Raw genomic sequence first — 15,191 nt, 5'->3', positions numbered from 1 at the left:
GTTGTCACTGGCATTCACTTCCTTGATGTTATAATATTGGCTGATAGTGGGATAGGAGGACACCTCTGGAGGGCTTCCAGATGCTTGTTTGTGTTACAGAATGAAGATTTGAGCAGAGACACACCACTGTAGGAGAGAGAGTTTATTAAGAGAGAGTACATTTAGAAAGGAGAAGTTGGCCAGAAGAAAGAAAATGCTTAGTAGTTCAAATGGTCCTGCTATACATAGTTGGGGCTTTCTTGTGACCTTAATTAAGGAGGACTATTTTACACACTTACATAGTGTGAGCTTTTTCGTTCATTTGTATAGTGCAGGCTTTTCTACACATGATCTGAACTATAGTTCTACATACAACTTCATGTCTCAGTAAATCTTAAATCTCTGTCCATAGGTATATTTGAGTATAATAAGGAACCATGGATTACCCTGTAGTGCCTCCGTGCTTGTTTAGTGGTACCAACCATTTTAACACGTCCCAGGCAGGAAGTTTCCACCCTTCCTCCTTGTCAGATTGGTTTTTTCATATACTAATTTTGTAAGGCCTTCCATACCTTCTTCTTTTCCCTTTCTCCTGCCTCAACTCTCCTCTGAGAGCTGCAGTCCCTGGGATTTTAGGGAGTGGGATTTGAAGGATGGTGCTGCATCTTTTGTAACTATTTCTATGCCTTTGAAGAGTGTGGTCCCTGCCTAAGAAGGACTGGGAACCCTCTTCCTCTTCTACCTATCTGTCAAAGAGGACCCCTTGTAGTAGTGATTAGCTAAAATCCCTGCAGCAAACGTTTAGTCTGAAATTGCTATTCCTATTGATTGTGAGCCAGGATTTCTTTTGCACCTTAGCAAAAGAAATTGTTTTGGAGGGTAGGGGATGTTGTTGGCATCTCTAGGGCCATCAGGTCTTAGAAGACAGTTGTACTCATCAATTTAACTTTTAAGTTTAGAAATGATATACCTCAAACTGTCAAAAAACCAACATACTGATGGTTCCATATTAAGAGTGTGACAAAATACAAAAGAACAATTATAATAAGAATCCAATGGAAAAATGAATTAAAATTGTGAAGTTATTATCATTTAGTATATATCATTCCAACAATGCTAAAAGAAAAACGATGAAGAAAGCTAAAGCACAAAAGTTACAACTACTGCTAGATTTATATGAATAAGACTATCTTTGCATTTAGGAAGGGTTCTTGCTGACAAGCTTGATGATCTGAGTTCAATCCCTACTTCTTATGAGAATTTTGAGGAATCCCATTGTGGTTATCAGATAATAGCATGGAAATCAGGGTCTCCTCTTAGGATTCTTCGTCTCATTAGTAAAAGAATTTAAGACTCAAACAGAAGATCAAGGACAATTTATTAGAGCTTAAAAGAAAAAGGTATAGGGTTAGAGAGATGATTCAGCAGTTAGGAGTTCAGCAGTTAGCTGTTCTTTCAGTGGACTTGGGTTTGATTCCCAGCAACTATATGGTGTCTCATAACCATCCAGACTCCAGTTCTGAGAGAACCTATAGCCCTCTTCAGACTTTTGGGGGGTACCAGGTACACACATGGTTCGTATACATATATGCAGTCAAAACATCCATTCACACAAAATAAATCTTTAAAATAAACAACAACAACAACAACAAAATAAATAACAAAAAAACATCCAATACAAGCAAGCGGTAAAGCTCAGTAGTTTCTCAGAAATGTAAGTGAAGAAAAGAAGGAAAAATGCCATGACATTTGAGTTACTAGCAGAGATCTGCCATTTGTCAGTTAGGGAAGGAGATTTTAGGAAAATAAAAAAGGCAAGGCAGTGCAAAGTACCAGAAAAAAAATACTTAGGCTCTGGCCAGAATCCAAAAAAAAAAAAAAAGAAAAAGACAGTAGATGCAGGGCTAGTTTGAGGTAACCTTAATTTTCTAAAGGCCTCAACTAACCTGTTGAATAACAGCAAGGTTTTCTTCTTGGCTTGAGTAACATCTCTGATCTTATCATAATACATTTCTTAATACATTTTTAATTGCTACAAGGAGACTATCATCATATTACATCTCTAGATCCCTAGAGGCATTGTGATCCTAGACATTTTGTTCCTTATCTGGGAGGATGTATGTTCTGAGCAGACAGCCAATAGGATTTTGAGCAGATATTCTGTTTGTATATCTTTCAGTTTCCTCCCTGATCTTCTTTCTTCTCAAGGATTTAAGCAGGATCAAGTTTAGGCCCTTTCATCCAAATCTCCCATCACTTAGTTTATATTGAGGCTATAGATAGCATTACAGTAAAATATTTGCCTTTTTTTAAATGTTATCAAGATCAGATTTATTCCAATTTTTGCAGTGCATTGTAGTGTGTGGCCTAATGCAAACACAAGAAATGGAAGGCTTTTTGTGTCCAGAAAGGTAACCCTTTGTCTCATGTGCAAAGTACTCAAGAAGACCTGATGGGTTGGTCCATTTCCCACTTCCATCATACTACATAATGAACTGAGAACGGCCTGTCAGAGAGTTAGAAACACTGGTTTGAGTGTCTAACCCTTCTAGATTTACTTATACTTGGCCAGGGTTTGAACAAATCACTGGTGTCACTCCAGGAACCATGCCTTTCAATAGCGCCTTCTATAGATACCACGGGGGTTGTTCTTTTCTTTTCTAACCTTGTAGAGCCAGATAGTTCTCATGAGAGACTATAAAAGGCCCAAATGGCTAGGTGTGTCAGAGAAGAATCTTGCTTACGTAATATCCGTGGCCTTCTTCTTCTTCTTCTTCTTCTTCTTCTTCTTCTTCTTCTTCTTCTTCTTCTTCTTCTTCTTCTTCTTCTTCCTCCTCCTCCTCCTCCTCCTCCTCCTCCTCCTCCTCCTCCTCCTCCTCCTCCTCCTCCTCTTCCTCCTCCTCCTCCTCCTCCTCCTCCTCCTCCTCCTCCTCCTCCTCCTCCTCCTTCTTCTTCTTCTTTTTTCAGATTACCATCTAAATTAAGATGAAAATAGGTAATTCTCCCCACCTGGATTTCTTGTTCAAGGAAGTGTCTTATGACCTGGGAGGTTACTGTTAGAGATAGGATTGTCTTTTGTACACAGGAAAGAGAAGTATAGAGTAGTCAAAAGAAGTATAGAATATCAAAAAGGAGGAGGTTTGGGGAGAGGCAGGTGAAACTCTCACATTCCAGATAAGTCCAGTAGAGACAGCAGTGGTCACTGTGCCATTGATACCTCATGGATCTCTGCACAGCTGGGTCCTCTAGTGTTTCAATGCCCAGGATTGTAACCTTGGTCTTTGGCATCTGGACCAATAGTAAGTACCCAGATAGCACTCTTCCCACCCTCTACCAACTGTCCCAGGCAGCCTTGGGGAATGTGAAAGGAGCAGAAGAAAAGGAGGGAGGGAAGGATTGCTGAATAATTGCATGGTTATAGGGGGTGAGGTGGGGAGGGAAACATTCCAGATTTCTTTAAGGTTATTAATCCCTACCAGAGAGCTACTGCAGGATGTGGGTGGTATATGATTTTACAATATACCTTGTTAATTGAATATTTTCTTGCATTTAGTGAGGGCTAGTTTCTAACCTTAGCTTATGACTAGATTATCCTGTTATAGTAGTGTTCAAGTGACAGGTACTGTCATGACTCTTACTTGCCCAACCTGTGCCTATATTTTGGAGTGGCTCCTCCAGCATGTCCCAAGAATGAGAAGAAAGTATAGGAAATTAGAAATGTAAATCTTACTTCTTAACTGGCTTGCCAGCTGATATTTAGTAGATACCAGGTTTTAGAGGGTCACTTCTAGAGAACTTCCAGGTTTTTAATTGCAGACCAAAGCATTGAGAAGAGACATAGTTGCAGCAGAATCAGATGGCTCATTTAGAGATAATATACTTCCAAGGGAGGAGATGGGCTAGAAAAGGGAAAACGGAGAAAGTTTAGCAGCTCAAAGGGCCCTGCTCACAGAAAATTGGGGATTTTATGGTACCTTAAGGAGGGGTGCTTGCATTTTAATACTGTGGGAGTTGAAATGCATTTGTGTAACACAAGTTTTTCCACACATGATCTGTTCCATGTAGTTTAGCATATAAGTTCATGCATTACATGTCTCATTGGCATCTGAAATCTCTATCAGGAGTGTGCATTTTTAGTGTTATGATGTACTATGAGTTACTCTTGTACCGTTTGGAGTGCCTTTGTGCCTGAGCCAGTAGTGCTAGCCCAGTTTAATGGCATTGCTAAGATAGTTTCCAACATTTTTTTAAGCTATCTTAAGTTTATTCGTTAATTTGTAATGTTTTGTGTAAGGCCTTCTGAATCCTATTCTCCATCTTATTTTGCCTCCATGGAACTAAGGTGTGGTGTCCTTTTTGTTTGTTTGCTGGGATTCATGCTTAGCTCTTAGAAGCCAGTCACATTTCCTGGCCCATGCCTCTCTTCCATTTTTAAAGCTAGTCATAGCAAGGCAATATACTAAGAGCTCCCACAACTTCTTCCTCAGGTTCTCCGATTTGCTACAATGGCTCACAGAGGTCAGGACGGCACTCTGCTCACTATTACTAAACCATACATTTATGAATAACTAAATGAATAACTAGATAAATAAGACAAGTAGGGAGGAGGTGCCATGTCCTTTGCTTGGTATACCACTCTTTATAACTTCGTCAGCCCACAAAGCTCTCTAGACCTCATCACTTAAGGGTTTTCTGTTTGTTTGAGGTTACATTACAGAAAGATGGTTGATTAAATCATTGGCTGTCAGTGACTGACTAAATCCCCAATCCCCTTTCCCTTCATAAAGGTTGGGGTTAGAAGTAAACATTAATTTTTAATCATATAATTGGTTCCTTTGGCAACCAATTCTTAGATTCTAAAAGGGACCTTGATAACATACACTCAGGTATGGATGAACCCTACTTAATATAAACAACAAAAATGATCCTCTTTTTTTTTTGGCTTGAGATAGTGGGGTTTTTATATTTTTTATTTATTACAATTTATTCACTTTGCATCCCAGCTGAAGCCCCCTCCCTGAGCCCCTCCCAATTGCGCCTTCACTCCCTCTTCTCCACCCATGCCCCTTGCCCAGTCTACCGATAGGGGAGGTCCTCCTTCCCTTCCATCTGACCCTAGCCTATCAGGTCTCATCAGGACTGTCTGCATTGTCTTCCTCTGTGGCCTGGCAAGGCTGCTCCCCACTCAGGGGGAGGTGCTCAAAGAGCCAGCCATTGAGTTCATTGCAGAGACAGCCCCTTCTCCTATTACTAGGGGGCCCACTTGGAGACTGAACTGCCATGGGCTACATCTGTGTAGGGGTTCTAAGTTATCTCCATGCATGGTCCTTGGTTAGAGTATCAGTCTCAGAAAAGACCCCTGGGACCAGATTTTTGGTTCTGTTGCTCTCCTTGTTGAGCTCCAGTCCCCTCCAGGTCTTTGTAGCTCCCTCTTCTTTCATTTGATTCCCTGTACTCTGCCCAACCTTTGGCAATGAGTCTCAGCATCTGCTTTAATACCGTGCTGGGTAGAGTCTTTCAGAGGTCCTCTGTGATAGGCTCCTGTCTTGTTCCTTGTTTCACCCCCTTCCAATATCTATCCCATTTCCTTTCTGAATGAGGATTGAGCATCTTACACAGGGTCCTCCTTTTTGCTTAGCTTCTTTTAGGTGCACAGATTTCAGTATGATTAACCTATATTATATGTCTAATATCTACTTAAAAGGAGTATATACCATGTGTGTCTTTCTGCTTCTGGGATACCTTACTCAGGATGATCTTTTCTATTTCCTACCATTTGTCTGCAAATTTCATGATTTTCTTGTTTTTAATTGCTGAGTAGTATTCCACTGTATAAATATACCACAATTTCTCATTTGAGGGACATCTGGGTTGTTTCCAGCTTCTGGTTATTACAAATAAAGCTACTATGAACATGGTTGAGCAAATGTTCTTGTTTTATACTTGAGCATCTTTTGGATATATGCCTAGGAGTGGTATAGCCAGATCTTGAGGTAGCAGTATTCCTAATTGTCTGAGACAGCACCAGATCAATTTCTAAAGTGATTGTACAAGTTTACATTCCCACCAGCAATGTGTTGTCACTTGAGTCTTTTTTCCTGATTAATGTGACTTTTTATTTAAGACATCTATGTAATTAGATTGTTTCAAATCAGAAGCCAGGACAGAAATGATAATGAATACTTATAGTCCTAGTAATCAAATACATAGACAAGAAGATCATTCGTTCCAGTCTATACTGGGATACTAAAAAAGACTCTTCTTAAAAAGAAAAACAAACAAATAATGGCTCTCAAAATCAATTAGAAATTAGAACATTGTAGATACATCCTGGAAATTCACATGCCATAGGCTAAATGAATGGAATTTTAAAAATTCTAAATACGATAACATTTTATAGTGCTGGAAAGTATTTATGAGTTCAATATCAATGATATATTCCTGAAAGTAATTCAGTGCTATGAACAGGAGGCCACTGACGAGTGTAGTAGTAGAAGTGACCAAAAGATTTTCTTCAGCTCACATGTCATCTCCAAATTACTCTTATATGAAATAGTCATTGGCCATATCTTATTACATTACCTCTGTGTAACAACTGATGAAATAGTCACTAGAGTCCTTAGTCACTTGAGTTTTTGATCTTAGCCATTCTGATGGGTGTAAGGTGAAATCTCAGGATCCTTTTGATTTGCATTTCCCTGATGGCTAATGACATTGAGCATTTTTTAAGTGTTTCTCTGCCATTCGATATTCCTCTGTAGAGAATTCTCTGTTTATCTCTGTACCCCATTTTTTAAATTGGATTACTTGATTTGTTGCTATATAAGTTCTTGAGTTCTTCATGTATTCTGGATATCAGCTCTTTGTCAGATATAGGGTTGGTGAAGATCCTTTCCCAATCTGTAGACAGTCGTTTTGTTCTGATGAGAGTGTCCTTTGCTTTACAGAAGCTTTTCAGTTTCATGAGGTCCCATTTATTAATTGTTGATCTTAGAGCCTGTGCTGTTCAGGAAGTTGTCCCCTGTGCCAATGAGGTCAAGGCTCTTCCCCACTTTGTCTTCTAACAGGTTTAGTGTGTCTGGTTTTATGTTGAGATCTTTGATCTACTTGGTAGAATTTCTAACAATTTCTGAGAAGGACCTTAACATACTTTTTATATATTTTTGCTATATAGTTATGTGAAACAGCATTAACAATTACAAAATTAAAATGTTGATCTGAAGAATGTTGAAGATGCTTTGTGTCCTATAGTATCAAATACTCTGTTTTAAGATGTCTCTTTATGACTTATTATCAGTATATGTTTGATTTTTTTTATAGGTACCTAGAGCCATGTAAATATTTTTAGGCGAAAAAGAGGACATGAAAAGAAAAAAGTTTAAGAATCCCTAGTTTATGGTGTCCTTGTTGATGTTTATCATTTTCCCAGTTTTTTTTTCTTTAGTTCTGGGTACCTGTATGGCATGGCTTATAGTCATCTGTAACTCTTTTAGCTACAGAGGATCCATGGGTACCAACACACACACACACACACACACACACACACACACACAGAGAGAGAGAGAGAGAGAGAGAGAGAGAGAGAGAGAGAGAGAACAAAGAGACAGAGGGAGAGAGAGACAGCAGGGGAAAGACAGAAGGAGAGAGAGATATAGAGGGAAACAGAAGCAGAGATAGGGAGGGAGTCTGAGGAAGGGAGAGAAAGAGAGATAAATCTTTTAGTAATGGGAAGAGGGACTGCCTCTGACATAATCTGATTGGTCTGCTCTTTGATCACCTCCCCCTGAGGGGGGAGCAGCCTTACCAGGCCACAGAAGATGACAATGCAACCACTCCTAATGAGATCTCATAGACTAAGATCAGAAGGAAGGAGAGGAGGACCTCCCCTATCAGTGGACATGGGGAGGGGCATGCGTGAAGAAGGGGGAGGGAAGGTGGGATTGGGAGCGGAGGAAGGAGGGGTTTATGGGGGGATACAAAGTGAATAAAGTGTAACTAATAAAAGTTTAAAAATGTAAAAAAATAAAAAAAAACAACTTACAAAGAAACACTTAGTTTTTTCTTACCAAGGGTTATGCCTGTCAGAAAGTCTATCTACTACTTTTTTACTCAGTCATATAACATTTGAAAATCTTTCTAGCATTGCCATTAGTTAACAGTTACTAAGAGGAACAATTGGTATCAGCAAATGGAGACATTTTCTGTCCTTTTTCTCCCACCTGTTTTTATAAACTATGAAATAAAATTAGTTTTTGTCGTTTTCCCCTCATATATAGTTCTTATCCACAGAAGGATGTGTTTAGCTAGGCTATTACCACATCCATCAATAAGCATTCCTCAGTATACCATGGCAACTATTTTTTAAATTATCTTTGAGTGTAGAACTTAAATAGTGTTTTCTCATGTCATATAGAAGGCTGTCCTACATGCTTATCTTCTCAAATATCCCTGACTAACTTTGTTACCGCTCTAGAATTCCAGTCACTGTGATTCAGCATCACTTGTATATAGTTTTGGTTCAAATTTTAGTGTATATTACTGATTGTTCCTTACTTGCAGACTTGCCTCCCTCTGCAGCTTTCAAAAGTATAGTGATAAAAAAAATAGTTGTGCTTTACAACTGTTTGTACTTGGAGAGTCTGTCATCTAGCAATAAAGAATTCCAGCATTAGCTTTAATCCCAACACTCAAGGGAGGCAGAGGCTTTCCTTTACTAATTGGCCATGCCAATTTTGTCCTGCAAGGATCTAGACCACTGTAGGGTAACTAACACCTGAAAGGTACTTGGAGGGGCTACATAAGCTAATCAGAGAATTCACAATAGAGGAATTCCCCTTGGAGGGGAATTTTAAAATGCCAAAAGAGATTTTATGCAAATATTGTCTCCATCTACCTACAAACATGAGGAGGGAGTTGATTTGCTTCCTTTTGTGTTTGCTTGATTTCTGCTGGAATATTACCCCTCAATATATCTCTGCATGTGTGGTTCTGGCCACTGAACTCAAGGCCTTCTGCATGCTATTACCATAGAGCTGCTTCTTTGAAGCTGTGGTAGTATATGGTGCTCCATTGTGAGCTCTAACTCTGGGAAAATTGTAGTTGATATAGTTGTATGAGCCCATATTGAGAACAATTGCCTAGCTTGTATAAGTCTGGGTTCAAGCTTAAGCATTGCAAAGCACAGCGGTTACAGTTATAAAACTAGCCTGGAATTTCCTCTTCTCTCATTGCCCCTTTCCTTAATCAGTGCTCTCTGGTTTGTTCTAGGATGGCCTGGATTCTGTTGGAGGAAGCCGGACAAAGCAGGAGAGTGCATGGATATTCAGGCTGTGGTACAGCTTTGATCACAAGTATCCTTTTGCTTTCCCCTGGGCTCCAGAGGCACTGGTGACAACATTCACTTGTTGACTGTCAGTGGGTGGCACTCCTGATGAATAAGGAAAGTGGGGGGGGGCATACTGAGTCTTCTCTTGGGACAAATGCATTGATCTTTTAACCATAGGTGGTCATGGTGAGCATCTCTCTAGCCAAGAGGAATGTGGACATTTCAGTAGAGCAGCTAACTCATAGCCTGGCAGACTCATGTGGTGCTCAAAAGTTTTGTGTTCAGGGAATGATGCCTTTGTAGGTAAACTAGTAAAATTATACAGAGTCATGAAGGGAAGGGTGTCTTGGGCCATCCTTGTGGTGAAGATAGTTCTTACCAGTTAAAGTTGTCCAATTATTTCTAACATTATACTGGTAAAATAAGGCCACATGCAGGGCACACCCTATTCTTGTCAAATGAAATTTAAAACAAAATAGTTAAACCTTCATGATATTTTGAATTGATATAGTGATCAAATGGATAGATAGTTCATTAAAGCAATCTTTTTGCAAAGTATAAAACATGAAGAAATACATAGCCAAATTATAAATGCTCTCAGTCAAGACACACACTAAGAGCCAACCATGGAAGCATATGACTGTAATCCCAGAACTCAAAAGGTGGTGGTAGGAGGGCTAGAAGATAAAACCTAACCTGGACTACATAATGAGTTCAAAGCCATCCTGAACTATAGAAGACCCTGTCTCAAAATAACCACACTCATTTAACACTAAACTAGTCAAGAAACAAACAAACAAACAAAAACTGGCATAAAGCAATATTAGTCTTCCACCCCAAGTGTAACCATAATTACTTTTTCCAGGCTTTTAGCTTTAGTAACATTTAATTATTATATTTTTTCAGTTATATAGAACATAAGTATACAAACATGTATTATAAATGTATATATATAACTGAAAATAATATATATGTATGTATAGATATATATGAGGTTAAACAGTAAATACCTATTTTGAGTCTGGCTTATTTGTATGATTTATCCATTATGTTTAGCTCTAGTTCACTTGTTCTTATTGCTACATAGTATTTAATTGTCTATTCCACAATTTATTATTCTGTTATTGATGAACATTGGATTCTTTTCCACTTGAAGAAAACATCTGTGAACGTTTTTATACATACATGTCCTTGATGTACTGTGTGTATGTTTTTAGTGAGACTATACCTAGGAGGAAAATTGCTGAGGCATAAGACATGTGTAGGTTCAATGTTAGAAGACAGTTTTCCAAGGTGGTTATACTATTTCACACATTCCTAGTGTCTGAAAGTTCCAGTTGCTCTATATATTTACCAACAGTTGTTATTGTCAGTCTTTTGACTTTTACTTTATATTTTATTGTGGCTTTAATTTATATTTCTGTGACAATTCACAGGATTGAGGACTCTGTTCACATATTTACTGGCCATTGGCTATGATTCTTTATGAAATGCATGTTTACATTTCTTGCCCATTTGTCATTTTGGGCTATCTGCATTTTTATTACTGATTTGTAAGAGTTTTTATGTATATGAATATGTACCTTTTGCTGGTTATATATGACAAAATATTTTTCCCACTTTATACATTGTCTATTCACTTCCCAAATTAAATCTTTTGAGGGACAGAAACTCCTCATCTGGCTGATTGACCCTAGTATCTTTTGTGTCCTGCTTCAAAAATCACTGCCTGTCTGAAAGTCATAAAGCTAGTTTTCTAAATTATCTTTAGAAGCTAGATTCTTTATCTTCTGTGTGTATGAGGTTTTTCTTGTTTGTTTTGCTTTTGCTGAGTGACAAACATGAGCAAGAACAACTCTAGAGATAATTTGAGATGCTCTGGATGATGTCATCCTTCAGAGAAGATTTAAGGATTTAAATTTAGGACTGTTCTACTGCTAGACCTAAGCAATAGCAATTTAAGATCACCTTAACCCAATCAGCAAGAAAGGAGATTTGAAGCCAGGTTCAGTTTCTGTGAGGGCTAGTTTTTTTCTCTTTGCCTTTTCATCTAGGGTTCCTACTTAAAGCTTGCATTGTTCACTTTTTTTTTACTGCTTTGTTTTATTTATTTATTATTTATCACAATTTATTCACTTTGTATCCCAGCTGTAGCCCCCTCCCTCATCTTCTCCCAGTTCCACCCTCCCTCTCTTTTCTCTCCATGTGTCCCATCCTTAGTCCACTGATAGGGGAAGTCTTTCTCCCCTTCTGTCTGACCCTAGCCTATCAGGTCTCATCAAGGCTGGCTGTATCATCTTCCTCTGTGGCCTGGCAAGGCTGCACCATCTCTTTCCTCAGGCAGAGGTGATCAAAGAATTCATGTCAGAGACAGCCCCTGCTTCCTTACTAGGAACCCACTTGGTGACTGAGCTGCCTATGGGCTACATCTGTGCAAGAGGTCTAGGTCCTCTCCATGCATGGTCTTAGGTTGAAGTTTTGATCTCTGCAGTACCTCTGGGCCCAGGTTTTTTGGCTCTGTTGGTCTCCTTGTGGAGTTCCTGTCCCCTCCAGGTCTTTCTACCTCCCCCTTCTTCCATGAGATTCCCTGCACTCTGCCCAAAGTTTGGCTATGAGTTTCAGCATCTGCTTCAATACCCTGCTGGACAGAGTCTTTCAGAGGCTCAGAGGCCCTCTGTGGTGGGCTCCTGTCCTGTTTCCTGTCTTCTCCCACTTCTGTTGTCTATCTCGTTTGCCTTTCTGAATGAGAATTGAGCATCTTCCTTAAGGGTCCTCCTTGTTGTTTAGCTTCACCTTACACCCATCAGAATAGCTAAGATAAAAAACTCAAGTGACAACATATGCTGGAGAGGATGTGGAGAAAGGGGAGCCCTCCTCCATTTCTAGTGGGAATGCAAACTTGAACAACCACTTTGGAAATCAATCTGGTGCTTTCTCAAAAAAATCAGGACTAGTGCTACCTCAAGATCCACTCTTAGGCATATATCTGAAATATGTATTGTTCACATCTTTTTCCTACAGTTTCCATCAGTCTCAGTCTGTTTCATGTGCCTTTGCTAGTTGTTCTGCTCAGCTACTCAAGTGGCTTGAGGGGAACTGGGGCTCACCACATGTCAAGCACACATATTTGCTGTTCTTTTCCCAGACTTCAACTCTCCTCACTGCCTTAGTCATCTTCTGAAAACATCAAGGAGAGGGCTTTGCCTTGTTTCATTTTATGTTGTCTAGGTTTTCTAGTTGTCCTTAATAGAAAGGCTAGTACAAATTGGCATATTTGTTACAGACTGAAACAGAAATTCCAAGAATTTCTTTAAAGTCATGTGCACTTCATCTAAATGATAATCCACAAAGCATGTTGTTCCTTGGGTTTGGAGAGGACAGAGAACATTGAAGAGCATCTGCAGAAGGGCAAATGGTAAAGTGATACTTGATTCTTTGAAGAAAAACAGATGTAAGCTCTAAAGTCCCATCTGAATCTAAATTTAGAGAATTTGGGGTTCCCACTTTTAAATTCAGGGAACAGAAACTAAAGCAGGCACTGTCTAAAGATTTAAATGAGGAAGTTACCCATGATTCATCCTACCTCCTCATCATTACAAATCCAGAAAAAAAAAAAAGAGTTTTCTTATTATGAGAAGAGAATTCTGGCAGGCATGATATGGTAGTTCCCATCTGTAACCACAGCCCTTAAGCAGAAGAAATATGAATTCAGGCTAAGCTCCATAGCAACTTTCTGGGTTTTATAGTGAGTTGGAGACTGTCTTAGTACTTTTATATTGCTGCAATAAAACACCATGACCAAGGCAACTTATGAGAAGGAAGAGTTTATTAGGGGTTTCAGAGGGTTAGAGTTATAGCTCATGACCATTGTGGTGAGAACAGGCCTGGTGCTGAAGCAGTAGTTGAGAGCTTATATCTGATCCATGAGCATGAGACAGAGAAAAAGCTAACTGGGAATGGCATGAGCTTTTGAAACCTCAAAGCCCAACGCCAGTGACACACCTCCTTCAAGAAGACCACGCCCCCTAATCTTTCTCAAATATTTCTGCTAACTGGGGGCCAAATATTCAAATATATGAGCCTATTGGGTCACTCTCATTCAAATCATCACAGAGACCAATCTAGGCAATATGAGAACACATGTCAGAGAGAGAGAGAGAGAGAGTGAGTTGGGTAGGGCATAAATTACTCCTGCAGGTCTACAGAGCCTCCTTGCCCACAAGCTTTAAAATGAGACAGACTTCCAGTTTAAGAGGAAAGGTTCAGTGTCTACATAATCTCTCTTCTTTAACTAGGCCTCACAGAAATCACAAAAGAGATATTTTTGGTTGCTTGGAAAGCCAAAGAAAGGTAAAAGGAATTACAAGAGACAATCAAAGACAAAAGTGACTCTTAACCAGTTTGCTTAACTGATTACTCAAGACTGTTGTTGGGAACAGCTGCAGCACTTCCTTCTTGTCAACAGATTAACTAGTAGCTGTTAGTTTTAACTCAGTCCTTAGACATCTGGAGAATGTAGAAGCCCTTGACAGGGAGGGGTTGTTAGTAGAGAAACAGATACCAAAGATGTTTCTTCCCCAGAGCAACCTTCCCTGTTTTTGTTTTTTAATATCATAATGGGAGTCTCCATTCTGCCTGATGAACTAAGAGACTGACTAAATAAATTCAGTGTTCTTTTTTGTTGTTTTTTTGATTTGTTTTTCGAAACTGGCTTTTTCAGTGCGTCCTTACACAAGGGAGTAGGGCTGCAGAAATAATTAAACAGTTGCAGATGTTTACTGTTAAAAGTCTTTAGCTAAGCATGATGATTATGTAAAGCCATAATTTCAGCACTTGGGTGGCTGAGGCAGAAGGATTGCCATAAGTTACAGTCTAGTACAGCCTACATAATGAGTTACAGATGAGCCTGGGTTTCAGGGTGTGAGACCTTTTCTCAGAAGAAGAAAAAAAAAAAAAAAAAAAAAAAGAAACACCCAATACATTTTCTGATAGAATTTTTAGAAAGAAATGAGAGATTTTTTTTCCAGTCATAAAATAAGGGCAAGTTATTTAAAAAAACAAAACAAAACAAAAAACAACAACAACAACAAAAACCAGCTAAAGAAGAAATGAGAAAATTTTTGGAAATGTACAAGATTTATGGCTGAGTGTGGTTGTGCATGCCTATGGAAAGAGAATTGGGAGTTCAAGGACAGCTTAGACTTCATAAGACCTGTCTCATTTTAATAACTGTACAGAAGTTCATTCTGATGCATAGAATTTGGATCTGGTTTATTTTGGTATGTGATTTCTTTTCTTTTCTTTTGAGGACAGGGTTTCTTTGTATAGACTTATTCTGGAACTCGCTCTATAGACCAGGCTGGCCTCGAACTCAGAGATACGCCTCCTCTGCCTCCCAAGTACTGGGATTAAATATGTGTGCCACCAATGCCCGGATATGTGATTTTTTTTATTTATGAGTTTTTTATAATGAAATTATAATTAAAGTAGTTTTTCAAAAGTAATGAGATGATTTTTTTAAATAGAGAATAATAAAATACATATGACATGAAAGCAGAAGCAGAGACTGTTTAGGTGAGGCAGGGAACCAGCAAGAGTAGGACAAATAAGAACAAAGTAAAATGACATACATGCTTGAAAATGCCACAATTAAACACATCATCTTTTATAGTAACTTAAAATGAGTACATTTTAAGAAACTGTATACATATTCATGTACATGTTTTTAAAGGAAATTGTCCTAGGCCTTCTCAACTTGAGTCAAAAGGCTTGTCTTTTCAGTGACTGAGGCTGGGAACAGTAAGGCAGCTCTGACTTGATCCTTGACATGGTAGAGACAGAAGGTCTTGCTGCTTTCCTAGGTTAAGACAAGGGAGAAATGACTGCC

The 15,191-nt window shown here is 39.0% G+C and overlaps 1 protein-coding gene across 2 annotated transcripts in view; it reads left to right on the top strand.

The window, feature by feature from the left end:
* Positions 1 to 15,191, top strand: part of Slc9a7 (solute carrier family 9 member A7) — a 143,276-nt gene that overhangs the window by 118,326 nt on the left and 9,759 nt on the right. For both annotated transcript variants that reach the window (XM_060374882.1, XM_060374883.1), the window contains one exon: positions 9,247 to 9,329. In XM_060374882.1, the coding sequence (XP_060230865.1) occupies positions 9,247 to 9,329 (83 nt within the window). The remainder of the gene's footprint in view (positions 1 to 9,246; positions 9,330 to 15,191) is intronic.

Source organism: Meriones unguiculatus, chromosome X (genome assembly GCF_030254825.1).
Source record: "Meriones unguiculatus strain TT.TT164.6M chromosome X, Bangor_MerUng_6.1, whole genome shotgun sequence".
In the NCBI taxonomy this organism is placed as follows: domain Eukaryota; kingdom Metazoa; phylum Chordata; class Mammalia; order Rodentia; family Muridae; genus Meriones; species Meriones unguiculatus.
This window is presented reverse-complemented; position numbering and strand designations above follow the sequence as displayed.